The sequence below is a fragment of the Camelus dromedarius genome, chromosome 29, assembly GCF_036321535.1.
Source record: "Camelus dromedarius isolate mCamDro1 chromosome 29, mCamDro1.pat, whole genome shotgun sequence".
NCBI classification, from domain to species: domain Eukaryota; kingdom Metazoa; phylum Chordata; class Mammalia; order Artiodactyla; family Camelidae; genus Camelus; species Camelus dromedarius.
In genome coordinates this window covers 23,758,103-23,785,247 of record NC_087464.1, presented here as the reverse complement: position 1 = coordinate 23,785,247, position 27,145 = coordinate 23,758,103, and the positions used below count along the sequence as shown (strand labels likewise).

The 27,145-nt window shown below is 57.1% G+C and overlaps 1 protein-coding gene across 8 annotated transcripts; it reads right to left on the bottom strand.

Annotated features, from left to right (window-relative positions):
- STRA6 (signaling receptor and transporter of retinol STRA6) lies at positions 1 to 27,145 on the bottom strand. 8 transcript variants are annotated; one of them, XM_031440847.2, is made up of 19 exons: positions 26,902 to 27,145; positions 20,828 to 20,986; positions 15,723 to 15,789; positions 15,327 to 15,412; positions 14,019 to 14,158; positions 13,421 to 13,444; positions 13,071 to 13,237; positions 11,605 to 11,727; positions 9,309 to 9,376; positions 9,054 to 9,184; positions 8,721 to 8,782; positions 7,625 to 7,787; positions 5,368 to 5,443; positions 4,169 to 4,302; positions 3,006 to 3,123; positions 2,817 to 2,918; positions 1,974 to 2,137; positions 1,595 to 1,744; positions 1 to 910 (listed from the first exon to the last, which is right to left on the bottom strand). In XM_031440847.2, the coding sequence occupies exons 2-19, from the start codon at positions 20,938 to 20,940 to the stop codon at positions 741 to 743; spliced, it is 2,058 nt and encodes a 685-aa protein (XP_031296707.1). In that variant the 5' UTR covers positions 20,941 to 20,986; positions 26,902 to 27,145; the 3' UTR covers positions 1 to 740. The 8 variants fall into 8 exon arrangements, with proteins under 8 accessions (XP_031296707.1, XP_010976199.1, XP_064336779.1 ...); XM_010977897.3 differs by having other exon boundaries at positions 20,828 to 20,955; XM_064480709.1 differs by lacking the exon at positions 26,902 to 27,145 and adding an exon at positions 24,156 to 24,196 and having other exon boundaries at positions 20,828 to 20,955.

Sequence of the window (27,145 nt, the reverse complement as noted above, 5' to 3'; positions counted from 1 at the left end):
TTTACTGAGAGTCCAGGCAGTCTTCCCCATGTACCCCTCCCCCACAGGAGGACTGCTTCTTAGGAACAAGTTTATTACGGGGAACACATTAACCTCTTTCATAACATCTAAAGGCATCCCAACTACAAAAATATCAGGCCCTCAAGTGTGGGCAGCTCAGTGTGGGGCCTGGTTTGAGCTGTGCCTTTGCGGCTGGGTAGAAGCCCGTGGCTTCCCCCTGCAGGCCACGAGGCCCCCCGGAGGAGGCGGAAAGCCGCAGGAGGGAGGAAGCGCTGTGTCTGGTCATGGCGGTGAGGTCCAAGGCTGATGGGCAGAGCTGGAATGCTAGGCTGTCCCGGCCTGCATCACCAACCCCGGTCAGGAGAAGGCCTCCGTGAAGCCTGGAGGTTGGCGGCAGAGCCAGCGTGAGGAGGGCCCTGGATGTGGTTGCCCCACTTCCACTGACTCCTGGACCAAGGGCCTAAACCACTCGTTGCTTTCTCCAGAGCCCTCACTGGCTTCCCGAGGTCAGGGCAGCAGACCAGGGCCTCCCAAGGCTCGTAGTGCCAACAGACCTCTACTCAATCACAGCGACCCTGGGCCGGCCCTAAACTCCCAGGACCTGCTGGCGGAACTGGTGCCAAGCAGAGAGGCTGCCATGGCTGGGGTGATGATGTTGGCACAGCTGGGAGGGAGTGGGCTGGGAGGAGGGGAAGCACCCCAGCACAAGCAGTGACACGGTGGGGTGGGCTTCCCCACCCTCAGGGCTGGGCCCCGTTGGCCCGGGCACCTGATAGGGCTGTCTTCCGGAAGGCCTGAAGGGCTGGGTTGTGCAGCAGCGTGTATGCCAGACCCCAGCGGGCCCTGCCTCTGCGGGCCCTGGGCCCTGCTCCCTTGGCCACTGGGTCCTTGGTCTGCAGCAACTGCATCCCTGAGAAGAGACCCTCTGTAAGTCACTCAACAAACACCCAGGCAAGCCCTACCCACTTGCACCAAGACAGTCTGAAAATCCTGTGCATAGGGTGAGGGAGGCTCATGAGACTGGGGCTCCAGGCACCATCTCACAGAGGGGGAAGCCGGGAGAAGTGTGAGGCTGAAGAGAGGTATTGTAAAGGTTCAGGATGCCATCCTCTGGGTGGCTGACAGAAGAGGGAGAGGATGACCTCTGTGGAGGAGACTGGAGGCAGGGCTGGGATAAGGGTCTGGAGCCAGCTTAGTGTCCCCTTCCCTACTACACACTTCCCGGGCAGGAGAGCAGGGGGAGGACATACTGCCTTAGGAGAGGTAGTGGGTAGCGGGGGGCGGTAGAGGTGACAAAGCCCCCTGGCAAGACAGCTGTCTCATTCTCCACGTGAGACGTGTATGGGTGTGTGTATGCACACACACATGGAATGACAGAGAGTGTGTGTGTGTTAGTATCATGGAAAAAATCACCCTGAGATGGACTAGGAAAGTGCTCGCTTCCCCTCCCCAGCGGCAGCAGCAGGAGAGGGGAAGCGAGTGCAGTCCTGGCCTTCTCTCCCAGTGTGTGTTGCAGATGAGGCTGCGCCTCCTTCCTGGGAGAAGCCCGGGGGGGGGGGGGCTCAGTCCCCCCACCCCTAGTGGGAAGGCACACCTTCCTCTTCCTCCCCCAGCCTGAGGCCATCCTGGGGGGTCGTGCGGGGCCGGGACCTCCGGGCTTGCAGGAGCAGGGCACAGAAGGCTGTCAAGGCTGGGTGTGACTGGCTGACCTCCATCTTCAAGAAGTTGCAGTACGTGTGGTAGCCTGGGTGGGTGGGGACGGCAGCACTATTTGCGGTGGGGGGCCCAGATGGCCCCTAACACAGACACCAGGGGTGCCCTGCATGCCCTGCGTGCAAGCACACGGCCCCCCGCACACACCCACGGCTCAGGGTTACAGGCGTCCTCCAGGGAGACGAGGCCTGGGCAGACCCTCCCGGACTGTCTGGGAAGCGTAAGCACCGCCACCCCCAGCCCCTGCCCTGTGACCTTACCAGGGTCGAGAGAGGCAGCTCTAGGTGGCAGCAGGCTGAGGTCCATCTGGCCAAGGTGGACGGCGTTGTAGAGGGCGGAGAGGAGCACTCGCCAGCCAGCCACCATGGCGCCCACCAGCACGTTGATGGGGAAGAGAAGGAAGGTGGCTGCACAGAGAGCTCGCCTGGCGTGGGGGAGAGGAGAGGCTGAGGCACCCCCCACAGAGCCCCTTCCTCGGGCGCAGGGTCAGATCCAGATGACCACAGCTGCTGTGCACTGCTGTGTACTGTGTACTGCACCTCTGTGCACCCACCTTCTTAGCTGGCTCCGCTCTCTCACCCAGCTTGCCTAGCCCAGCCATTTGGGAGGCAGAGGCGCATAGAGGTTGAGTGACTTAGCTAAGGCTGTCTAGCTAGTCAGTGGCAGAGCTGGGGTTTAAGTCCAGGTCCACCTGGATCTTCTATGACCCTCATGTCTCCCACCTCCCTCCTCTCAGTCCCTTGTTCACTGACTCTGAGTCTCTCCTGGAGCCGAGATCCTCCCACAGCCTTGCCACCCAGCACAGAAATAATATTGCGGTTAGCCTCCTTCCTGCAAAGGGGAGAGCAGTGTTGATCCCTAAGTCAGGAAAGGCTCATGGGGGTATTTCTGGCCCTGTGACAGGTAAACAAAGAGGCATTTTTGACTAAAGCTGGGCCACTGTCCCCTTTCTCTGTAGACAAGGCAAACCCTTTTTATTATCCACTGGGCTCCCTGTTAGAGAAAGGGGAAAGATGACAATGGAGGGAGAAGGGCACAAAAAGAAGGACACTGAAGAAGAGGCTGAGGGCCTGAGCGAGCCACAAGCCCAAGAGCTGCCTCACCGGTTGCTCAGCTCTGGGCGTCCATGGTGAGTCTCCAAGAAGACCCAGTGGGCTGCCATGTTCTGCAGGGTCACAGCCAGGGCCAAGGTCAGCCAGAAGGGCCTGTGGGATGAGGGGATAGGAAGGTTGTCACTATTAGTGGCCCTCTGGGAAAGGATCCCAGAGCCCTCTGCCCCTTGCCTCACTCACCACGAGGTCTTCAGGGATCGAAGGAGCAGAAGGTTCCTGCCGTGGAGCACAGGCATGAACACCAGGAAGGCGAGGGCCAAGGTCCCCAGGAAGAAGAGGACCTGCTGCACCAGGAGCCCTGGCAGCATGGGGAGGAGTGACGGGCAGGCATCAGCCCACCTCTGCCACTCCCAGAACCCAAGGCTTTGGAATTGGGCAGAGCTGGTTTCAGATCCCTGCTCTGCTGCTGGTCCACCTTGAGCAAGTTACTTTACCTCTCTGAGCCTTGGCTTCTTCCTCTGTAAAATGGGGATAGCAGCCCCCACCCAGGAGGGCCGTTGTGAGTCTCCAATGAGACATTACTTGTGGCAGATCTTTGAAAATCACAGAGTGCTTTGCAAATGTTATTTTCTCCCAATTGTTCCTGAGTCTTTGAGGACAAGACTGTATTTTAAAGTAATGTTTGCATTCCTATTGGACAGAGCTTGGCACATGGTAGGTACCTGAAAGTTGTCTATTAAAATAATTAGCTAATTGTTTACATGAGATATGTACAAAAGGGCTTTGGGGGTATAAAGCTCACCGACGTGAAGAATTACGACGTTTAGTGCTAGTGATTCCTCTACCGCTTCATCATCTTTCTCCACCTCCCCAGGGAGATGAGAACTGAAGGAACCAGCAGGGACAGAAAGCAGGCCCTTGCTTTTGTAACATTGGCCCCAGCCCCTCACATTTGGGAGGAGTTTATTCACTGCAGCGCCAAAGGGGAGTATCAGAAACTTAGAGCTTGGAGGGGCCCTTGAAGTTAATCTAGTCCCATTCCCTCAGGGCAGGACCCCCTTTGCAGCCCCCTAAATGGCTGTGTAACACTGCTTAAATAACTCCCAGTGACAGGGGTCTCATTACCTCCTAAGACAGCCTATCGTGGCATAGCCCTCCCTTACATAAGCAGGAATGTGCCTCCTTGAACATCCCACCTTCCAGCCCTGGGTCACCCTGTGTGAAAACTCCTGGTGGCACCCAGGTGCCATCCTCATGTGATGGGTATCCCTTCCCCAAGGGCTCTTGCACCTGCCCACCCCCTCCACCCTGCACCTGTGTGGACTTCTGAGGGCAGGGAAGCCCTGCTGAGCACTCTCCCCTCCCCCACTGGGGCCTGCCACGGCCAGGACAAGTGGGCTCACCGAGGCAGGTAAATGCAGTCTGGTAGGCTGTGAAGCTCATCCAACAGAACACAGCCTGGCGGGAGGGGCGGGGGCTCTGGGGCAGGGAGCCCAGGTCCAGGGCGCCCCCTCGGTGCAGAGCTTGCAGGTTGGCCCTGGGGTGGGAGTGAGGAAGACAGGGATCTCAGGGACACACACGCTCTCTGATTTCCTCTTCTGGGCCAGCCTCTGGCTGAACTCCCAGTCTAAGTACAACCCACAGCCCTGGGCAGGGAAGCCCAGGGCTGTGGGAGCCTTGTGGAGGCTCCTAACCCAGCCTAGGAGGTCAGGGAGGGCTTCTCAGAGGAGGTGATATCTGAGTCGAGTCTTAAAGGAGGAATAAGAGTAAGCTGGTGGTGGGGGGCGGGGCAGGGATCAAGGGAGACCAATTAAGGCAGGAGGCTCAACCTGAGCCAAGTCAGGAAAGGGAGACACCACAGGAGAGATCAAAAGTGACTTGCAGCTCGGCCACCAGGGCAGAAGGTAAGTTTCCAGGCAAGGAAGAGGGCCGTGAATGCCAGCCTAAGTAGAGCCAGCCCTGTGAGAAAAGACCCCGGGCAGGAGCCCTGAGTCCTGATGAGTGTACAGGGCATCTGGACCAACTCCCTGCTAAGTTCCAGCCTCCCCTTCCCATCCACCCTACCCCCAACCAGAATCTTATCTCCCCCCTGCTCACATTTTCTCAGTGCTCCCTCCTTACCATTCACCACGAAAGGACAGGGTAGGTGGCTTGGCACTCAATGCCCCATAACTATCTCTTCAGCGCCCCAGCGCCAGCTGGGCCACCTCCCCACCCACGCTCACACGCTCCTGCTCACACAGCACCTCCTGCCCACGGCACCCTCCCGCACCCTCCATCTCTTCTTCCGTTCCCAGGGAGGATGCCAGCTCTCCCAGGTGGCCCTCCTCAGAGGGCAGCTCCACATGCCAGCCCCGCGTCAGCCGCGCCCCACGGCACTCACAGACGTTTCTCCAACTGGAGGGGGATGCTCCACCTTCCCCACCCACCACAGGGCAGCTGGGCAGCGGGGCTCAGTGACAAACTGGTCCTGTGGAGACCCTCCCTCCCTCCAGCCCCCAGGCTTTCCCCACAGGCCTCCTGGGTCAGGGGTCCTGCAGGCCCATAGGATTCCGACCTCCTCCCCACGTCTGCACTGGGGGAGTCAGAGTCTGCCACTAACCTGTGTGTCACCAGCGAGCGGATCAGCATGAGGAAGGTGAGTAAGCAAGACAGGACCAAGGCCGAGATGTAGCAAACTGGAGGGTGGAGAAGGAGCAAAGTGGGAGGTCAGGGCCGGGGCTCTCCCGGGAGCCTCCGAACTGCTGCCGGGATGCCTGGGTGGGAGCTGTCCCTGCCCCACTCCTCTCTGAGTGGAGGCTTCTTGCCACATCCCCTGTTCTCAGATCCAGTGTTTAAGTCAGCGACCTCAGTTGACCCACACTGCCAGGTGACATCTGGTGGCCAAGACAGAGAGAGGCCAGCTCTGAGGCTGCAGCCCTGGCCCTCACCCTGGTCTGCTGCTTCCATTGCTGTGTGACCCCCAGTGAGAGACTCCATCCAACCGGGCATCTGCCTTTGGCTCCACGGCCTCCGGGCTGCATAGCCTTCAGGGGGTCATTTCCCCTCCCAGCCTCAGCTTCCCCGCGCCGGGCGCACTGCTGGGCGGCCCATCTCCTAGCACGCTGTGAGCCATACAGCTCCATCTGCGCCTGCGTTTGCGGCCTTTGTTTGTGGCACAGAGGATGCAAGTGCCCGTCACTGTGGCCTGAGTCCGTCAGCATGAGGGAGGTGACCACTGCTACCCACCTCCGCAGTGTGGCCCCTCCTCTCCAGCTCCCCACCCACACGGGCCACGTGCACAGATCATGAGTTCCCTGTATTATCAGCAGCTGGAGGGGAACGCGTGGTATGTGGTGAACAAGCCTGTTATTTAAGCAGAGCAGGAAGGCAGGGCTGCAACTCTTCCACCCTAATCCACACCCAGTCTTACTCAGTACCCTCACAGCAACCCCACAGGAGAGGCACAGGGACACATGGGACCAACAAAGAAGCTGAGACGCAGAGAGAGGGCCTGACCCTCCAGCCACGCTGCTAGGAAGTGATGGAGCGACTTGTGCAATCATTTCCGAGCAGACCTAGAATGAGCCCAGGGTGTCTACATCGTGATCTCGTCAGTCAGCCCAGGGGGTTCCTGGTTCCCACCAGACTCAGGAGGGGGGGCAAGTACACAAGGCAAAGCTGAGCGCTAGGTCCACTAGGTCAAGGGTGCTGACCTAACAGGGCTGCTGTGAGCAAGATCTGAGCTTGGATGTGGGCTGATGTGGGCTGATATGGGCTGATGTGCACCATGTCTCCTCCTGCCTGTGGTCCAGATTGCAGCCAACTTGGAAAATCTCTCTGAGATATCATTTTCAGCCCATCCAGAACTTGTCACCTGTCCTGCTGTGGCCTTTGGCCACAGTTCCTGGGCAGCGTCTGGAGCAGATGTACTCAGGAAGGTGGTGGGAGTGGTGGTCAGGGAAGGAAGCAGTCACTGCACACACTTCTGCCCACCCCTACTCTCTGCCCTTCTCCACCTGTGTGATGGGGATGATGTTAATGGTAAGGAAGAGCTGCAGAGCAGTTCTGCACCTCCACCTGCAATACTGGCAGCCTAAGCTCCGACCATCACATGTTAATCCTAAAGAGCCAGAGTGCCCATGCCAGCCAGGGACTCCCAATCCATCAGAGGGTGCCCCTTGACACCTGACCACCAGGCTTTGTCTCAAGGTGGAGTGACCCAGTCTGGGCATCAGGACATTGTGTTCTCTTGGCTCCACTTCTGCCTGGCTGTACCACCTCAGGTGAGTCCTTCCCCATGTGTCAAGTGGGGACACTTCCCAGTGTCCTCTACAGGGCTGTGGAGGTAAGGTAGGGGGTAATGGGGCTAAGGGCTGAAGGAGGCATCAGACCACAGAAAGGAAGCTAGTATGGTTCCCGAGCCCAGGAGCTCATTGTCAGGGGAAAGGAGGAGAGAGGAGGTGGCCTGGAGGACAGAGACTGGGCACGAGAAGGCATCTGCCCTGCCTGACCCCACCCACCTGCCATGAGGTTTAGCTCAGAATCCTGGCCCACAGCCCCACTTCCCTGTCTCCTTTCCCCCTTCCCCACCTGGAGCAAAGGCCCCAGGGCTGTCCCTTCGGTTCACACAGACCGCACCCTTCCCCATCTCCACACCTGCAGAGCTGGGCAAAGACACTGGGGATGGGGGTGGGAGACACCACACAAGCTGACAGGGGGCGGCTAAGATGACCACCCCAATTTGGAGATGAGGCAGCCAAGACCCAGAGAGGGAAGGGACATGCCTGAGGGCACCCCGCATGTCCATGGCACCTTGGGACAGAGCTCCGGTATCGGGTCCCCGCTGTGAGCCCTCAGGGACTCCCAGGAGGCCTCACCTTCTAGAGCCCACAGGTGGTGCTTCACCAGCTCCACCACCTCCTGCCTGTCCTCTGAGAGCACGATCCCAAAGCCGGCCAGCAGGTAGGAGACGTCCGTGGTGATCCCCGCCCTCACCTTCTGGATGGTGGGTATCACGCCCACCAGCAGCAGCAGGGCCACCTGGAAGAGCCCCAGAATGAGGGCAGCAGGGCCCGGAAGTGCTCATGCCAGGCACCCCCATCCCAGGAAAAGTGTTTTCTGAGCTGGGGGGAGACTTCAGGGGAGGAACTCTGCAGCACATCACCATCGCGGTGGATGGATATGAACCAATCCCTTTGCACAGCATCCTCATGCCTCTAATCAGCACATAACAAACAGATATGACTTTAGCCTCATAGACCCCAGATATGATTTTAAGGAGCACAACTGTATATGTACCCCTCTGACCATCTATCAGTCATCTATCTAAACTGCAGAATATAAAATTTCCAGTTTTTCCATGTGGGAGAAAGCAAAATGTCCTATAGATGAGCATAGGCATTGAAGCTAGACAGATCTGGATTCAAATTTTGGCTACCCTGATATTAGCTACAGGAACTTAGCCAAGCCAAATTTACCTCTCAGCCTCAGTTTCTCCCATCAGTAAAATGGAAAAAAAATCATATCTACCTCCCAGGATTTTGTTTTTTTCCGCTTGTCTCTTTTTTTAGGGGGATAGTGGTGATGGGGATTTATCAAACACATATTATCTCACTAAATCTTCCCAGCTACCTCGAAAGGAAGTAATTCTATTTCCTCCATTTTACAGCTGAGCTAATGCGTCCAGGGATGTTGCGTATCTTGCCCAAGGTCACTCAGAAGGTAAATAAAGGAGCTAGGATTTAAATCCATGTTTATGTGGCTCCGAAACTCATGTTCTGACCCCATATGAGCCCAACAAGAATTAACTTCCCCTCCCTTCTGGGTAGGCCAGCTTTCCCAAGATGGCCAGAAGCAGCTGGACAAGATTGTGGGCAAGGCTTCTGGGGAGCTGAGCTGGGCCTGAGCTGTCTCAAGCTTGGAGGCTGGGGGCAGGGGTCTGAAAGTAAATGGCACTACAGAGGCAGGACATACCTGGTAGATGGCTGACACTGTCAGGGTGACTGAAATCACCAGCTTCAGGGGGAGTCGGAATCCTGTAGTCCCCAAAAGGAGGGGGATGGTAAACCCCAGCACCACCCAGGCCTGGGAGCCCCATCCCTCCCAAGGAGCCCAGGAAAAGGGCCAGGGCTCCCAGGACCCTGGACCACCAAGACCAGGCCAGGGGCTGCCCCTCGTCCCAAGCTGAGGTGGTTCCTCCTGATAACAAGGGTTTTGGGGGCAAGAGCTGGGCTTCTATTGCAGCTGTTCTGTGCAAAAGCAGGGTGAGGTCACCTGTCACTCTTACCTTAGCTCCCCATCCCATACCTCGCTGTGGTGTGTAGATGTAGCATCTGAAGTGGATCCAGGTCCTGGACAGGAAGCCGTGCTTGGAGATGTGGGAGCTGCAGAAAGACCCAGGCAGGCGGGAGCCCTCAGGAGAAGCCCCTGCCCTGAGCCTGGGACCCAGAGTTTGGTTCATTTCTCCTCTCTGCCCCACCGTGCTGCCCAGTGCCAGCCTCCCAAACAAGCCTGCCTGCCCAGGCCTGTCCCCTGGCCCAAAGGGTATGCCTAGGAGCTCACCTGCTTTTCAGCTTCTTCTGGCAAAGGAGCATCCTCAAATATTCCTCAGAGTAGCTGCTCTGAAGCCCCTGTGGACAAGCAGATGAGATCTGTTTCGAGCCATCCCTGGGGCCATAGAGCTCGGAGTAACACAGGCACCCAGTACATACAAACCTCTTGGCTGTGGTGGAGTACACAGAAGGGCTCCCCTGTGAGGGACAAGGTGCCCTGTCCTCCTCTATGAATATAGGACTAATCAGTCTCCTATCTAAGAACACTCAATGCTGGGAAGTTCTTCCTAAGGTCTATCTCCAACCCTTTCCTGCTTTACTCAGTCACATTACAGCATTGCTTTCCTCCTGCCCTCTGGCCTCTGCTTGCTGAGACTGGGGCAAAGGGAGCCTATGTCCCATGAGCACAGCCTAGACCAGGACACAGGATAGAGCCGTTTCGGGTCAGATGCCCCAGGCCTCTCCTCCTACTTCAGGGAGATCACAAGGGTGACCGGATTTGTCTAAGCCACATTCCAGGCCTTAAGCTGCCTGCCAAGTGGCAGAGGCCCATGGTAAGATATGGTGAGCCCCTGGCCCCCGATCATTAGGAAAATATAGGCCATTGTCACCTGTTGCCATGGCAACCCTGGGATCCAGGGCAGGTGTGGGTCAGCTCAAAGCTTGACTATGTCTTTTGAGGCTTAAACCTCTTTGACCAAGGGCCAAAGAGGATTTTATTTCTCCCAAGACTTCCCAAGAGCAAAGGCATGCAACAGAGGGAGAAGAGCCCTGGAGGAGGAGAGGGAAGGGCCTGGACAAGGCAGAGACGTGCCTGGTGCACCGTGAATCCCGGGGAGCAGCTCCCCTCTTCCGAGCCAGCTGTAAAAATGAGGGGACAACAGGCTTCTTGAGCCTCTGGGGGATAGTAGTGATAAGTACTGAGGACCCTACTGCTACCATGTGGGAGCCAAACCTGGAGTCAGGTGGGCCTGTGGGGGACCCAAGGGGACCCCTGGAGACACGGAGCACCCCATCTCTTCTCCCCTCACTCTTCATCCCTCCAAGGGAACCTCACTCCTCTGGCTTCAGTTCCAGCCCCTCTCCTGAGCTCCAGGGCCATGGCCCAGCTGCCTGCAGACCCCTCAGCGCCGCACAGCCGCGGCTGAACATCACCCTACCCCCACACTGGCTCTCATCTGGCGTCCTGTGCGTCGGCGACTGGCGCCATCACCCAGCTGCTGTCTGTCCTAGGTGCCAGCCTTCAAGCCTTTCCTTCACCCTCCCCATCTGCACAGTAACTAGCCTTTTGCATCTGTGTCTTCAGCCTTTCTTGAGGGCCACTGTGGAGCAGTTTCCCTCTTCCTCCTCTCTCACCAGGAAGAATACTTGACCCCACTTCCACCTCTGCTCCCAGGGCAGCTGGATGAGCCCCGGCTGCACCTCTCATACTGCATATGAATGTGTCGCTGCACCCATCTCCCCCAGGTACTGGGGGGTCCTGGAGGACCGGCACAGGTCATTCGGCTGAGTGCACAGTCCCAAGCCCAGGGCCTGGCACAGGGCATGCTTAGAAGGTCTACCTAATCTAAAATAAGATTGCCGTATCTTGTAAGAGTTCTCTTGCCATGATGTACTCATCCACCCACCTACCCACAACTTCAAAAATATTTGCTGAGTGTCTACTATGTGCTTAGACCTGCCTGGTGCCGCAAATCATTTACGAACGAAGCCTGCAGCCCATCTCTGCCCCTTTACTCTTGCTCTTCCCTTTGCCCGCAATGCTTTCTCCTTATTCTCTCCCCACTCTAGAGCTTTCCTGTCCTCGGTCCCTGCTATGTCAACCTCCTCCAGGAAGTCTTCCCAGCCTTCCTTAGTTCTCCCAGCCCTCCCCCTTATCTCATGTTATCCAGCCTATAAGTGATTCATAGTGTAATTCTGTCCTGGGTTCTTCTTGAATTGTGTCAGCATCTTCAGAGCTCCCATTAGGCACAAGGCTCCTTGCCTGTCTCATTTCTCCAACTGGAGCCTCAGTATTTCAGAAACAGAGCTATGACTTCCCTGCCTTCTGGCCCACTTCTCCTTTGTTCAGTGCCCACTGTTCAAACAGCTTGGTGCCTTGGGTATCCTGGGTGCTAGCCGAGGGCCTGGCCTAGCCTTTGCCTGGGGAGAGAAGACAAATCAGCCCCTCAGCGACTCAGCAAATATTTCCTGAGCACCTGCTATGTCCTAGGCCCAAGTGTGACTACATGGAGACCAGTAGACAGGGGCAAGGCCAAGGTGTCTTGGGTGCTGCGTATGAGCCCACCCCAGCCCTGCCCCTTTACCTCGGAGTCTGCTGCCGCCCCAGGACTGAAGCTTCTCACCAGCTGCACAGGGTACCAAAGACTCAGGAATCCGAGGCCCAGCAGGAGAGGCAGAGAGGCCAGCAGGGAGTAGTACTTGTAGATCTGGGCAGACAGACAAACGCTCAGACACATCTACATTCTGCCTTCTTCCCCCAAGCGAAGACCGGGATTCTTGTCCCTTCCCAGTTCACGTGGGGCCCTGAGGGTGGTCTAGGGTACATGGGAAGGCTTCTGGTTCTATCACCATCCCCACCCTGGGCCACTCGGCACCAGCTCCTACTTCCCTCTCTCAGGCCCTGCGGAGGTGCTTGCCCCTCCCCCAGTTCCCTTAGAGGAATCCAAGGGAGGGTGTTGTATAAGCCCCTCCTATCCACCCCAGGGGGCTGGGAAGCGGCTGGAGTGGTGGACATCCCCCTTCCATGTTCCTGTGTTCCTGGCACTCTGGACACAGGCCTGATCCTTTTCTATGTACGGTTTGCGACCTGGGCATCAGAGAAGTACGTGCCCTGCCTCCGAGGGCTAAGGCCCTTCCAGGGTTGGGCCCATTATATATTTATTCATTTATTTGTTAATTCAATATGTTTTTATTGGGAGCTTAGTATGTGCCAGGTCCTGGATCATGAAAAAGACCAACCAAGTCCCTGCTCTCAAGGAAACTACCTAATCTTCAACTTTACCCCAAGAGATCAGTGTTACCAACTTCATTGACGGGACTGGGATGGGGAGATGGGGGTGGATCTGAGTCTCAGAAAGGGGACATGCTTTCCTCAAAGCACTTGGCAGCACCCGGCATCATTTTGTATGTTTGATTGTGTGTCTCCTCCTGGAACGGCAGCTCCTGGGATGCCAGGGACTTCATCCATCTTGTTCACTATTCCAGTGCCTCAAAATGCCCCTGGTACAGAGTATGTGCTCAAATGTGTTCAGTGAACAAAGGAAGGAAGGGATGAGGCCGGATTCAAACTCCTGTTGTCTGGCTCTGTAGCCTACATGCCCACCCTTTGGGCTCTGGGTTGGGCAGCTTCATACCCCCAGCCAGCTCCAGTGAACCAGGTTCTGAGGTTCTGAAATTCTCTTTTTAGCCCTCTGAGACCACCCTCCAATTCTGTGCTTGGGTCCTCCAGCTCTCTTCACTCCCACACCAGCCCGGCCAAGGGAAGTCTGGGGAATCAATAATGGGAGATTTCAGACTTCCTCTACCTCCTCCTCTGTCCCTTTCCCTCCCTTCCCCTTCCCAGAACGGAAGCTCCTGAGGTCAAGCCCAGCTGCCCGGTCCACAGCCTCTCCCACAGAGCGGCCGAGCTAGGAACGAGCATGCGTTTAAAGGCATGAAATCCTGCACACAGAGCAGCAGGGAAGCATGGAGGCGAGATGAAAGGAGCTACGCTGGTTTAAGCAGCTCCTCCACGCCCCTCTGCCCCAGGCTGTCATGAGTCACTGGTTACCTTGGCCGACTCGGGGCACTCTGCCCTCTGCCAGACCTGGACCCCCAAGTGAGCCCAGGACAGCATGCTGCCGAGCAGGTGTGCAGCTCCATGCCTGACTGTGGCACAGGCAGCCAGGGGATAGTAGAGGGCAGGGTAATAGAGCAGGGCCAGCATCTTCCACGGCCCTGGAAGGCAAGACAGGCGGAGAGACACATGATGGAGAGGCAGACGTGGGACCTGGGTCCAGCCCACCCAGGCTTCTCTCCTGTCTCCATCTTCCAAGCCCCTAGGCTGCTTCAGTGGGCAAGAGCCCTGCATTCAAACCCAGGCTCTGACTAGCATCAGCTCTGTGATCTTGGGCAAGGTACCTCTTGGAGTCTCAGTTTCCCCATCTGTAAAATGGAAGTAATAGTAGTAAATTAGCAAAGACAAACTGAGCAGGTAATATGTACAGTGCTTAGCACAGTGGCCAAGTTAGTACTCAATCAGTTAAGCTCCTATTTCATTATTGTTCCCTTCTCGGACCCTCAGGATCTTCCGCTGTAAAATGGAGCTAATACCCGCACTTTGTGGAGTCACTGTGAGGAGCGGAAGATCTAAGGAGGTCATGTTGTGGGGCAGTGGCTCCTGTGGGGGGAGCATCACCTCCCTGAGCCCAGCTCAATTCTCCAGGACCCCACCCTGCCCCCATCCCCATCCTTCTTCATGCTCACACAGGTCTGGGCTATCTGCGGGACTCAGCCTGTGCCTAGGAACCAGAGTTCCCTCCCTCCTGGGGGTGGGGTTTGCACAAGGACAGAGGAAGCAGAGCAACAAAGGTATCAGGCACTGCGGTGGGACAGTTGGGGAGGGTAATGGGACAGAATCTCCTGGGTGGTGGCTCATGATGGGACGGGGAGCCCCAGCGCTCACTTCCCACCTGCCCCTTCCATCAGTCCAGCCCAGGGCCTCAGCTGTGCTGGGTACCTTGCCCGGGTGGTGAGGCGAGGGTCAGGAAGGGCAGTGGGTCCTCGGCCGGGAGCAGCAAACACAGGGAAGTGAAGAGGACCACGAAGACAGCAGCAGGCACGCTCCGGGGCCTGTCCCCAGCCAGGAAATCCACGGGGCTGGTGCAGAGGCAGGGCAGGACAGGAGGGAGTCCCTCAGGCCCTGCCTGCCCATTACCTCCTGCCATGCTCCATAAATCAGGGAGGTGGAGACCGTCCCACTTTCCACAATGGGAAATGGACACCCCTCTGTGTATTCATTCCACAAATACTGCATTTCTTGCACAGATCTTTGTGGAGTGCCTCCTATGTATCAAGGTCTGGACTCTGGCAAAGTGACTCAGGCACATCCCCCCAACACACACACACACACACACACACACACACACAAGGAACAAGCCTGATCACTGCTCCCTCCACCCACTCTGGAAGCTCCGGAAACAGCCGCCTCCTCTCTAATCGGTCTGTCTGGGCTGGCAGACCTTCAGAGAACTGGAGAGTCACAACATCCTTATGCAACGCCGCCACCCTGGCCTGGGAGTAGCCCCGGGGCAGAGGGCAGACAGCGGGCACAGCTGTCCCAGGCATCGCCCCTCTGAGCTCGGGCCAGGCCATTCCGACCCTCTGCTTCTGTGCTCCAGCCCGGAGGGCTCCATCCTGCTTCATTCTACCCCCAGTCCCTCCCCTAAGCAGGGTAAGCTCTTTCCTGGGCCAGCCAGGCTAGTCTGCCACGAAACCAGCATGGCAGGCCCCACCTCGGTGTGCATCCCAGGCCTGGGGGCTCTACCTACCACCTCCTCCTACCCTTTGGTCTCTCCCACACAAGCCTGCCCAGTCTCGTCTCCTCGGGGTCACTCCCCTCCCAGGCTCTGGGGCTGCAGGGCTGAAGGAGGCAGGGGGAGAAAGTTCTAGTCATAGACTGGAGGTCAGTCCCTCACAAATCTGCCTGTAAGCATCAGGGTCCAGATAACACCCTCAGGGAAAAGAGGGTCAAGAAGGCAGGGGGTGACCATGGCCTGTCCAGGCCATGGGCTGCTGGAGCAGGTGTGTCTGGAGCTGGGCTTGGTCTCCCTGGAGTCTGGAACAGGAGCGGGTGCACCTGAGTGGGTCCCTCCCTTCCCCTCTGGGGGTTCCAACTAAACCTGGAGATCCAGAGCCTGCAGACTGAGAGAGTTTGGGGTGTCACTGAAGGCAGCACTGGCTTCTAGGTACCTAACTGCTCACCGCCCTCCCAGGGCGGTGCTGTCAGCCGGGCCCCGAGTGGGGGCGCCCACGCCCAGGTACCAACCTGGGCAGTCCGGGCCGGCCGTGCACACACTGGGGCCAGAGCTGGCGGCGCCGCACCAGCGTGGCCAGCAGCAGCAGCACAAGGATCTGAAAGGAGAGCAGAGAGGAGGGCTCGGGGCGCCCAGGCCTTCCCTGAGGGGCTGAGTCAGAGCACTCGGCCCCAGGAGCCCCCTCCGCCACCCCATGCACACTCATGCAGCACCCGGGGGACTGGCTAGGAGGTGACAGAAGTCTGAGAGGGCTCAGTCTGCATCCTGGTTTCGGTCCCCGCCCTGGGAGAACTCCCAGGACCCCTCCCCATATTTGGGCTCCCAGTGTCCCTCTTCACCAGCCCCAGCAGGGAACACACATCCCCCTGAACAGGCTGGCAGTAGGTTGCAAGCCAGTCTGGACTCACCGACAGCACAGCCAGGCAGGCGTGGTAGAGGCCCGGAGGCACACTTGGGTGGCAGGTAGGCACCACCCTGCAAAGTGATTGAAAGCTGGGTCAGGCCTTATAGGGAAACCCCAGGTGTGCAGCCAGGTCTGGGGTTCCAGGCTGTCCACACTGGGGCTCCACCTACCACCTCCCTCGACCCTCTGATCTCTCCTACATAAACCTGCCCAGTTCCACCTTCTCAGGGCTGCTCTCGGTCTTTTATGACCTTGTGGTGTGCTGGTCCCATGCCAAGCTCTGACTTTACAGGGCTGAAAGAGACGGGGGGCTCCCCAGGGAAGACATGGGAGAAACAGAATGGGCCAACTCAGTCTTCCTATTCATCAAGGCCCACTTCATTCCTCCCTCCTCCAGGAAGCTTCCTTGACTGCTTCAGGTCTCAGATCTCTCCTCGGAACTGTGGCTAAGCATACTACCTAGGTCAAACCATCAAGAAATTAGTCTTACGATATGCCCTTCACTCACTGGTATCTGAGTTTGGTCTATATCTGTGGCTGGAATGGTCTACCTTGGTTTTCCAGGATTTATGTCTCTTCTTTATCTGTTTTCTTCTTATTGAGGTCTTCCATGCACAGTTGGGCAGGTTGTGTACTGTACAAGCATGCCCAGCAAAGGGAATGTGTGTAGTGTGAAATCCAAGCCACACTGCTCATCAAGCCCTGTACATACTGAGTTGCATCCATCTAAGTAGGGACCCCTTTTTCTAATTAACACAAAGGCACCATATGGCCCGACAGGTCCTGCGTTCACCACAGCTGAGCACAGAGGTAGACCCAAGGAGGAGATGAAGAAATCAGCGAGGACAATGAATGCCTCTATTTCCCCAGCTGGGTCTTGTGGCAGAGAAAGGTGTCAGGTAGCAGTACTGAGCTCAGGGCTGGACCTGGACCTGGGAGAGCAGATAGGAATATGTTCCTGGGGAGGGGCAGACCTCTGAGTTTATCTAGCCAGAGCCTTGGAGTGCCAGAGGGAGGACACAAGTGTGGGCAAGGTTGGCAAATTCTGGTGGGCAAGGCATCAGAGGAAGCCCTGTGCTGCAGCTGGGCCCTCCCTGCCCGGGAGGCTAGCCCACCCACCTGGGCCCCCTCCTGCTGTGTGGAAAAGAGTGATCCTGAGGGTCAGCTCAGAGCCCTAGGACTCTGTGCTGCGACAGCCCAGCCTCCCTGAGCCTGGAAATCCCAGACAGTGAGGAGCAGGACAGAACCCAGTCATGTGGGCTTGTCCTTGGGTTGGATGGACAGAATAAGTCTGTTTTGTGCAACTTCTTGGCCAGGGCAGAGCCAGCCTCCTCCCAAAGCGGAACTGTGCCCATGTTGGAGTAGGTGCCACATAGGAGATCAGACTCCCGCTGTCTGAGCTCAGGCCTCACACTCTCCACTTTCAACTCTAAGGCATTTTACTCAAGTATGTAGGGAGGAGTTGGGGTGAGGCAGGGTCCCTGATCAGCCCCAAAAGTTCAGAGCCACCACCCTTAGCCCTCTCAGCCTGCATCTCGTCATCTGATGAAGTCCTGCTCAATCCTGTCCCCCAGGCCCAGCCAGGTCAGGGGATCAGCAAACTGTCCCTGGAGCAGCCTAACCAGGAGCCAACCTCACCCCCGCGGACCTTCTGCAGGGCTCTGTCTCAGGGAATCTCTGGTCCTTTCTGTATCACCTGGAGCCTCCCAGCTCCAGATACCCTGTACTTGGTTTGGCTGAGGCTCATGGACCCTCAAATGTTTGAGGTCTGAGCTAGACATTTGACTGAGCAAATGTTTGGCTGATGCCTCGAGGACACACGTTTTGTGCTGTGGGACAGGTGGGATGGTACAGACACAAAGAGCTCCATGTCACGGAGGGCGGGAGCTTGATCCTTGAAGGGCCACAAGCAGATGCTAAAGGACTCAGAAAAGGGAGAGAAATTTGGGGCAAGGCCTCAGAGCAGGTGGTATTGAGTTTGTCTCTTTAGGCAAATAAGGGGCAAGGGAGCTCATGGAGAGGGAAGAGCATGAGGAAGTGGAGTGACAGGCAGGAGACAGTGTGACTGGGGCCAGGCAAGTTTCGCAGCTCGATTGCAGCCCAGGGGGCAGGCTGAGAGCCAGTTATAGCAGGCATGGGAGGCACTAGGGAGTCACTGAGGGTGTTTGAGCAGGGCAGTGTTCTGGATTTTAGGAGATTTCTGTGCCTGGTTTGAATAACAATAACAACAACAGTAACAACACTAAGCACTGACTAAATGCCAGGCACTGCTTGGGCCACGTATTAATTCAGCTGTTACCTAAGAGGTGGGTGCTATTCGTATCCTCTTATGCAGACAAGGAGAACAAGGCTCAGAGAGGCCAGGTATCTTGTCCAAATCACACAACTGGCGAAGTGGCAGAACCAGGATTTGAACTGAGGCAGTCAGGCTCCAGCGGCCGCGTCTGACCAGGATGTGAGTGGTAAGAAGTGTGTGGAGGAAGGTATTAGGTGGAACCATGTGAAATTGTCATTTTTGCACATCAAAACCAGTTGAATATCAGCATTTTCAAATGGTTCAGGATAAGTAGTCTCCAGGCAGTGGAAATCCAGGCAGTATCTCAGACGCATTTACAAGGAAAAATTTATACACCTTGATGTGGAGGAGCAGGGGAAGGGGGAATTTCTGGGGTGACTGTAGGGTTCTGGGCCTTATTCCAATACAAAGGGTAAGGACTAGAGGCAAACAGAGCCCAGGGAAGCTGGGCTTGGTCTTGGGCAATTTGGAGGTGGTGACGGGCTCTCAGGGACAGAGGCCGGGCTGCAGTGGAGTGAGGACACTGAGACAGAGAAGAAGCAAGACAACTGTTTCTAGAAGTTTGGCTCTGAGTGGGAGGCTGCAAAGGGCCCCATCTGGAGGGGAGGACGGAGCACATCGGTGTGGGGTGGGGGGGAGACTGACTGGAGTCGGGGGTCTGCGGGCCTGTGGTCCTCGGCAGGCCTGGAGCCCTACTGTCTGACGCTGTCCCAGGCCCACAGCGGAAGGACCTGCGGGTCACCCTGGCGTTGCCCTCACTTGGTGGGAGGGCAGGCCATGAAGGAAGCCTCCCAATTCTGCCTTCCAGGCAGCCCTTTGAAGTGGTGGGGAGGTGACTGACATCCTGGACAGCTGCCGCAGATGTATTTATATCCCCAGGCTCTGTCTGGGCAGCTCGGCATTGATGATGGGTGGATGACACACGAGCACATGGCAAGTTGGGCCCATAACCTGGCAGAGGGGCCTCTTGGGTAGGAGAAAGCCCGCTTGCCCACACATCAATCCTGTGCCCACCGAAGACCCCAGATTCACCCCCTCCCCACCAGGCTCACCCTCACAACCAGGTCCTGGCACCACAAGGGGACCTGAGTAAGTATGATCATTGAGTCCATCCCAGCCACTGTCACCAGTGCCCACCAGCCCTGACTGTAGCCGGCTGGGGCACACTGAGGCCGGGGGCTGGGGGTGCTATGTCCAGAGCTCCTCAGAGCTTTGGTGCACCATCTCCTGAGGGTGTCTGACTCACACAGGGAGAGATGAGCACAAGTCCGCCCCTTGGGATTCCCCTGGGCTCCCGGCTCCCCACTCCCACCTCTGCCAGGAAGCACAGCTTGGTTTGGCCAAGTAAGTAGATTCAAACAAAGCTCTTCATTCTTCCCAGTAGTAGGAGAAGAGAGCTACAGATCCCAGATGCCACCCCCATGAGAGGTGGTACTCCTCATCGCCTGGTCCCTGCCATGCGCCAGCTTCATTCCGAGGCCCTGTCTAGATACCCCGGCCGCACAGCCAGCTGCAGGCGCCCGGCCCCAGCCAATGGCTGACACTGAGGTGGCCAAGGACACAGTTTCATATAAGGGCCTTAACCCAGATCAGGGTCTGTGTTCTCCTGGGGCCCCTGGTCCCCTTTCCATTTTGCTGCTTCTCCCACCCACACACACAGCAGGGACCTGGAGAGCCCCAGGCTCTCTAGGCCAGCCAGGGAAGGGAGGGGGCACACTTTTGCTGACAGCAGGGCTGCCTTCCAGGTAGTCAAAATCCCTTGTCCTCCGAACAACAGCTCCTACCCCCAGGCCTGGGTGGGGCCTCCATCCCTGCTGGGTGACCGAAGCCTGGCCAGGCCGCAGCCTTGGCCCCTGGGGAGGCACGCGAGCATTTTCCCTTCTCCAGTTTCAGTTGTTGATGGAGAACAGATGTGCACACACATCTGGTTCGACAACCCCCCCAGCCTCACCTTTGCAGTTCCCCAAAGCCTCAGACAGAGCAGGGAGGTGGGGGATGGGGTCAGGGCCAGGAATAACAAAGCGAGAACTCAGCTCTGGGGCCCACACAGGCGAGGCGTCCTTGGCAGAATGGGGGCACAGGGAGGCCCAGCTCCACTGCCAGGGTGCCCAGACTAAACAAAGATAGAAGGGATCTGGGCAGAGACGGCCGTGGGCTGAGTCCTCAGGCCACACTGGGCTGGGCTGAAGCCGCCTCCTTCCCCTGGCCTGGCCTGAGCACTCCTGCTGAAGAGAACAGGACCTCCTCATCTTCATGGAGCCTCAGACCAGCCAAAGCCAACAGGAGTGGTATGTTTCCTCAGTGACTCTCCAACCCGGGGCTTTCTTCCTCAGGCCTCCCGCTGCTCGGGTCCTGCCCCCGGAGAACCTGATACTTGCTAACCCCCTTCTCCAGATGTTCACCACGGGGACCATTAACCCCTTGAAAGCAGGCCCGACGTCCCCAGCCACTTGCCCAGCTCTCTTTCCCAGCTACAGGCCAGAGTTACCCAGGGAGCCGGCTGGATCTGAGTTTGGAAAGATGGGGCTCAGGAATCTGCATTTTAAACACACTACACAGGTGCTTTTTAGGTGACTAGCCTGGCCCAGATCTCCCACTTCAAGCATCTGAACACCAGGGCAAGGGCTGTGTTCTCATGTAACAGGCGGGGAGACTGAAGCCCAGAGAGGCTATGACTTGCCAAGGGTCCACACAGCAAATGAGCGGCAGAGCCCATCAGAGCAGCCCTTGCTCAGGGTCTCCCCTGTTACCCTCATCGGTAACCTCCGCCACACCCCATCTGCTGGCCGACAGAGCCAGGGGTTCCAACTCACCCCTCCGGCGGGAGCTCCTGCCCGTCCTGGGGCTCATCGATGTACCAGCTGCCATAGGCGTCCTCGTCTGTGGCCCCAGAGGAGGTCTGGTTCCCTGTTGCCTGGGTCGACATTCTCCAGCCCTTCTCCTTTGACCCCCAAACAAGAGGAAAAAAGCCACTACAGATGTGAAAAGAGGCTTAGGAGGGAAGAAAAGAAAGAAAACCCAAACAAAGAAACGTTTCTCTTTAATCCTAAAGGTTACTTTCTTTCTTTTGGCTCTCTGGGAAAAGCCCGTCTGGGAGTGAGGGCCTGGGCCGGCTGGCACGGGAGGAGGGGAAGGACTTCTCCTGTCCCCTCCTGTCCCTTCCCGCCCAGTCTCACACGGTCCTGCAAGAAGTAGTTATCCCTTGGGGACAGTCCCCCCACAGGGTCCGTGGGCTCCTGCTAGAGCACCTGTTGGTCTCTCTGACTGTCCACCAGCAAATTTTGACTCAAAGCACCATTTTCAAAGTTTTGTCCAATCCAAGCTGCCCACAGGGAACCCCCCACTTCCTTCCCCCTCCCCAAACCCATCCAGACGGACCCACAGACACACACTCAAGGAAGGACCAGGGAGGAAGGAGCTGCAGAGATGAAAGGGTGGGCGGGCAGCGGGCGGGCTCAGCACAGTCTGTGGGACCCTCCCAGATGGGCTCCCGGCCCCTCCTGCTCCCAGGGGTCCAGCCCAATCCCCCCCTCTTTGTTCAGGCTCCCTTGAGACCATCCCCCAGCTTCAGCCTGCCCCTTGCTGGTCCCTTTGGACCTCAGTGATGGAATCACATCATGGCCCTCACAAGCCCCCATTCCAGAGGCGAAGGCCCTAGCTCCATGCAGTGGCCTGAGCTGGGGAGGAGTGTGGCCAGGAGGGCCGGCATCCGGCTGCAACACATACCTGCCTTCAGCGCCTGCCCCAGATCCCCCACATCCTTGCCCGGCACATCCGCACACATCCGGCACAAGTCAGGCATTCCAGCAACCCAGGGAGACTGCCGGGGCTGGGCCGGGCGGGAGGCAGGGCAAGGAGCCTGTCCATTCTTTCTCCTGGAAGAGCATGTGTCTCACTAGTCAAATCTTTTTGTTTCTCCAACTTGATTTCACAAGGAGATAACTCACCCCCACAAGGCGGAAATTAGTCCTTTAAACACGAACCAGACCCAAGGGTAGGCAAGAACCCCGCCTACCTCCCATTCCTCCAGGATTGTGGGGTGGGGGTGGGGGTGAAGGTAAGAAGGCAGGGTCTGGGCAGGAGCTGGGGGTTCCTCTCCATCACCTTTGGCTGGCTCCGCCCCCTTCCTCACCCCCAGTGGAGGTGGGGGGTCGGGGGTGGCAAGATGCAGACAAGGCAGAGAACAGTTCTCAGGCCCCTATCCCTGAATATCCCTGAATTTTTGAGGGTCCCTGTCCTTCTAATCCCACAGGAGGCCTGGGTCATTGCCCTATCCAGCTGAGGCATTTATTTGACAAGCTTTTCAAAAAGATATTCATCCATTTACTCTTAACAAATTCACTGAGCACCTACTAAGTGGCAGCACTGTTTGGAGCCCTGGGATGTGAGAGTCTACAGTTGGCAGGGAGGTGAGTGGACACAGACCAGTCAGTGAATCACCCCGAGTCTGAGGGTTCAAAGGGAAGGCACAGAGTGCCCTGGTTTGTACCATAGGAAACTGAATTTGGTCCAAAAAGTGGGGGGCTTCCTGAAGAAAGAAAACTTTTCAGTGGAGATCTGAGGGCAGGGAAAAGTCAGTTGTGCAGAGGGCAGGGGGTTGAGGCCGGAGGTGTGTGGGGTGGTGAGGTGGAGGGAAGTGTGTTTCTGACAGAGGGAACAGTGTGGGTGAGGCTCAGAGGGGACAGTGCTTGAAAGCCTAAAAGCTCCCCATCCAAATTCGGAACCCCGGGCCCACAAGGCCTCCCAGCATTAGGGCCTGAGGGCTCTGTTGGCCTTGGTTCCTCCCCCCCACCTTCCCGAAAGGCTCCTCTTCCAGGAAGAGGGCTCCGGCCACCCCTCCCCCACCCGGAGATGTCAGCATCTGCTGACTCAGAGTTGAACCTGAACTTTGATGCAGTGCAGGAGCTCACACTGCCTGTCTGATCCCGGGGATTGGGGATGAATCCTGCCTCCCAGGCCTGGCTGTGTGCTCCCAGGGCAGAGCTCAGCCTCTCCTCCTCCTGCCGCCTTCCCCGGACACACAGCATGCTGCTCTGGGGCTGCAGGGACTTTGTAAACTAGGTTTGACAAAGCTGTTGCTCGTTCTGGTGACCAGCACTCCTCCATGGGCCTGTCCCAGGCAGGCTGCTGTTTTTTCCAGCCAGGTTTCCAGAGCTCTCTGCTCCAGCACCAGAGCCCCACAGCCCCCTCATTGCTCAGGAGTCTTAGACCCACGCATAGCTTAGGGAGCAACTATCTGATTTTAATGATTCCTCCAACAATTGGAGTCCAGTCTGTGATGGGGAGCTCACTCCCTCTACAAGGTAGAGATGTTCATAGCTGGATAACTCCGCCTGTCGGAAACTGCTTCCTTCCCTGGAGGGAGCCTGAATCTGCCCCCCAAGTCTGGTTTGTTCATTCACTCATTCATTCAACAGGTGTTGACTGCATGCCAATTATGTACCGGACAGTTCCACATGCTGAGAATACAGCAGTGAGCAAGGTAGATAAAGTCCAGTACTTCAGGGACCCTCACGTGTAGTGGGAAGCAGAGGGGAGACAAAGCATGTGTCATGTGTGCTGAGAGGGAAAATAAAGTTGGGCTAAGACAGGAGAGACAGATGGACAGGAGCTGGCTCTTTTAGGCAGGATGGCCGGGAAAGGCCTGGCTGAGGAAGTGATATTCCAGCAGACACCTGAAGGAAGGACAGGGTACCCAACTGGGCACTGAGGAAAGACATTCTGGCTACCCGGAGGAGACTCCATCAGCCTCAGGGGCTGTAGCCAGGCCGGCAGGGGGCCCCAGGCAAGTCCAGGCACAGCCCCTTCCCCACAGCACCCTGCCCTGACCCATACCCTGCTCTGCTCCCAGGGACTTCCGGTGGAGTCTGCCCCTTCCCCCCGGGATAGCCCAGTGCCCGTGGTATCACCTCCCTCCTCACTGGGGAAATGCAGAGGCCACCTTCAGGGAGGCCCTAAGTAGAGATGAGGAAATGGCGAGTCTCGTCCCTCTCCCCAGGTGTGGGCATAGCGGACAGAGGGCAGCCTTGTGCCCAGTTCCTTAGTCAAGGCCAGGCTGGACACGAGAAGGGGCAAGCCCAGAAGGAAAGAGCAGGGTTTCCATATGGCAGGGGAAATGCCCTGGTTGGGGAGGCAGCCTACCTGGGTTTGATCTTTGGAACTGGCTGTGTGACCTTGAATGAGTCCCTTGGCCTCTCTGGGTCTCAGCCCTGCCTCTCTCCCAGCAGGGGTGGCTTATCCATCCAGGAAATTCTTTGATTCTTGTGGGCTCTGCTCTCCCCAAGGCCCCCACTCCCTGCCCTCAATGACTTCACAGCTTAGGAATGTGGAGCCAGTACACCAGGCACTGGTTGTAGCAAGAAGGTCAAAGCCACAGAGAATGGCTGTGACTGCCCAGACGTCCCCCATTGTCTTCCACCCACCCTCCTGGCCCCGCATCCCACACCCCCATCCACTCTGCTGGGGGCAGGGAGGCAGACTGGGTCAAAGATCCATGGACACTGGGTGGTCACATGGCTCAGGCTGGGAAGAGGACCCCAAAGTACCATTCTTGAGCCCAAAGTACCTAGAATAGCTTGAAGCTCACATCTGTGAAATGGGAGATTACCTCTGAGGTATTAGTAAGGATGCCACCTGGCCAGATGGCAAGCTGGCAAGGAAAAGTATTGAGAAGAGAAAGATTGTAATGATGTGGCCCTGAAGAATTTCTTTAAAGGCCTGGCAGCAAAGCCCAGGGCCTGCCCTCTAGAGTTGGCTTTATAGGAGGACTCAAACCCCAAAGAGTCAGAGACCAGCACTTGCCAACAGGAAAGGAGGGGCTGGCAAGTGGAGGTACTTGGGAGACAGATTGTAAAAGTTCACAGAAGAGAGAAGAGGGCAGGAGGAATAAGGAGATGTTTGAGCAGTCTTGAAGGCTTCCTGGAGGAGGGGACCAGGATCAAGGTCCTGAGATCACACAGGGTCAGTAAAGGTAACAAGAATGATGTGTTTAAGTGTCTCAGGACAGCTGAGAGGGGGCCTCTGAGAGGCAAGGAGAGGGCAGGGCAGAGGTCAGGACGGCCCACATGGGCACATTCAGATGAAGCTGATCCCAATACCCAAGGAGCACTCCGGGCCAGCAGGGCTCCCAGCTGAGTGCAGAGCGGGGCTGGCTGAGCCCTGCTACTGTGACAGGGAGTCACAAGAAGCTCCTGGGCTCTGAGTAGACAAAGGCCATCTGCCACCTGGGTCTGGCACAGAGCTGCCCTGCCCTGCCCCTCGGGCTAGAGCTGGCCCATGGAGGCCTTGGGACATGGCTTCCTTCCTCCCCATGTTTTTGTTCAAGTTGATTAAATCTGAGGAATTTTTGAGTCCAGGAACAGAGGCCCACGTGTGTGCCTTCAGTGGCCTGTGGTTCTCAAAATCCTCAAAGGACAAAGTGCTAAACTTAAAAGGAGCTGACAGCAGGCCGGAAGGAGTAGGGAAGAACCTCACAAACACCCCCCAAGGACTCCCAGCCTCCCCAGAGCACCCCCAAATCTCAGCAATATCCCTGGAATTTCAGTAGCACAACAAGATCAAATCAAATCAAGCACAGGTTGGGGCAAGATGGTCAAAACCATGGTGAGCATTTGCAAAAGGCTCAGAGACCGCCTCCTCACCATTTCTCACCACACTCGCATCCCAGCTTTTGGCTCTCAGGTCCAACTGCACCCCCCAAAAGCTCTACAGCACCCAAACCTCATAAAACGTCAGAGCCTTAGCAACTCCCCCGATCCCCAGCAGCACACAAAGGATGCCAACGGGTGCTTCAGTCCAGGAGTGGGGGGATGGCCGATGTGCCTGCCTGTGCAGCCCAGCCCCCCATAAGCCTGAGGATAAGCAACCAACATGGGTTCAACCCCATGGGCACCAGCGAGCTCTGGCTCCACCCCTGTCTTCACAGTGCACTCACACAAACATGTATTGAACTCCCCCCACCCCCCACACACACACACAGGTGCCTAACCTTGGCTCCAGACCCTTCAGTCGCAGGAAGGCAGTGTTGTTGGCTGCTAAGCTCATGAGAGGAAAGTGTGTATGGCTCTCTACCTTCTTCTTCCCTTGCCATGTGGGAACATCAGAAGCATCACCTGATATCCCCTTCTCAGAATTCTCCTGCCCTCTCACCAACAGTATTGTCATAGCATGATGTATTTAAGCCAGATTGCTCTGGTAGGAGGGTGGATGCTGGTGAGGAGAAGGAGGGTAGCCAGCTGGTCCAGGGGAGCAGTGTTTTCTTCCTGTCCCAGAGTGTTAGCCCAGAACTGACTTAGAGGAGAGAAGGCAGGGAGGCAGATTTCAGCTCAGGACAAAGGTAGCTTTCTTAGTCTTGCAGAGTGGTGAGCCCCCCATCAAAAGAGGCAATCAAGAAGAGGCTGGTAGTATCAAGATGCTACAGAGGGTTTCCTGCCCTCAGAGGAGGACTGGCCAAAAGGCCATGAACGTTTCTGCAGCTTTAAGGGCCCTGGATTTTCCCATTCTAGAATGTCCTCCCTGGAATGGTGTCACCATGGTCTTGCCTTGAGATGTAGGTTTTGTGCTGCCCTCCTTCCTCACTGAGGACACCAACTGCTGGGCAGACCCCCTGAGTTCTCTTTCCTTGTTCCCTGCTGACCACAGGGCAGGGCTCTCCATCAATCTCTTGCCCACCAGCAAAACCTACTCAGACATGACTCTTTGGATGTCTCCCTACTTTGGGAGCTCACACCAGGTTCCCCCAAGTACAGCCATCACCAGGTCTCCAACCTCATCCCTTAGAATTGCTCAGCCCTCCCATTCCTGTCCCCCTCCTGCCCCACGCTTTTGTTCGTGCTCTGTCCCCGCTCGCTGCACCTTTCCCCTGCACCCCGACCTGCTCCAGTCCTACCTGGCCCGCAGGGCTTGGCTCCAGCCCCACCTCCACCAGGCGTTCTCTTGACCTGTCTCTTCTGTACCTCTTCCTTCTCCTTATTGATCAGCCTGGGGAGTCCTGCCCCTCCAGGCAGACAGGGTGCTCCCCAACAGCTGGGGCTTCCTCCTCTAAGCGCCAGCCCCAGCTCTGGCTGGGGTCCCGGAGAGATGGCTGGCTGCTTGTGCAGTCTCAGCAGTTGGCCCTGAGCAGAGTCCCCAGC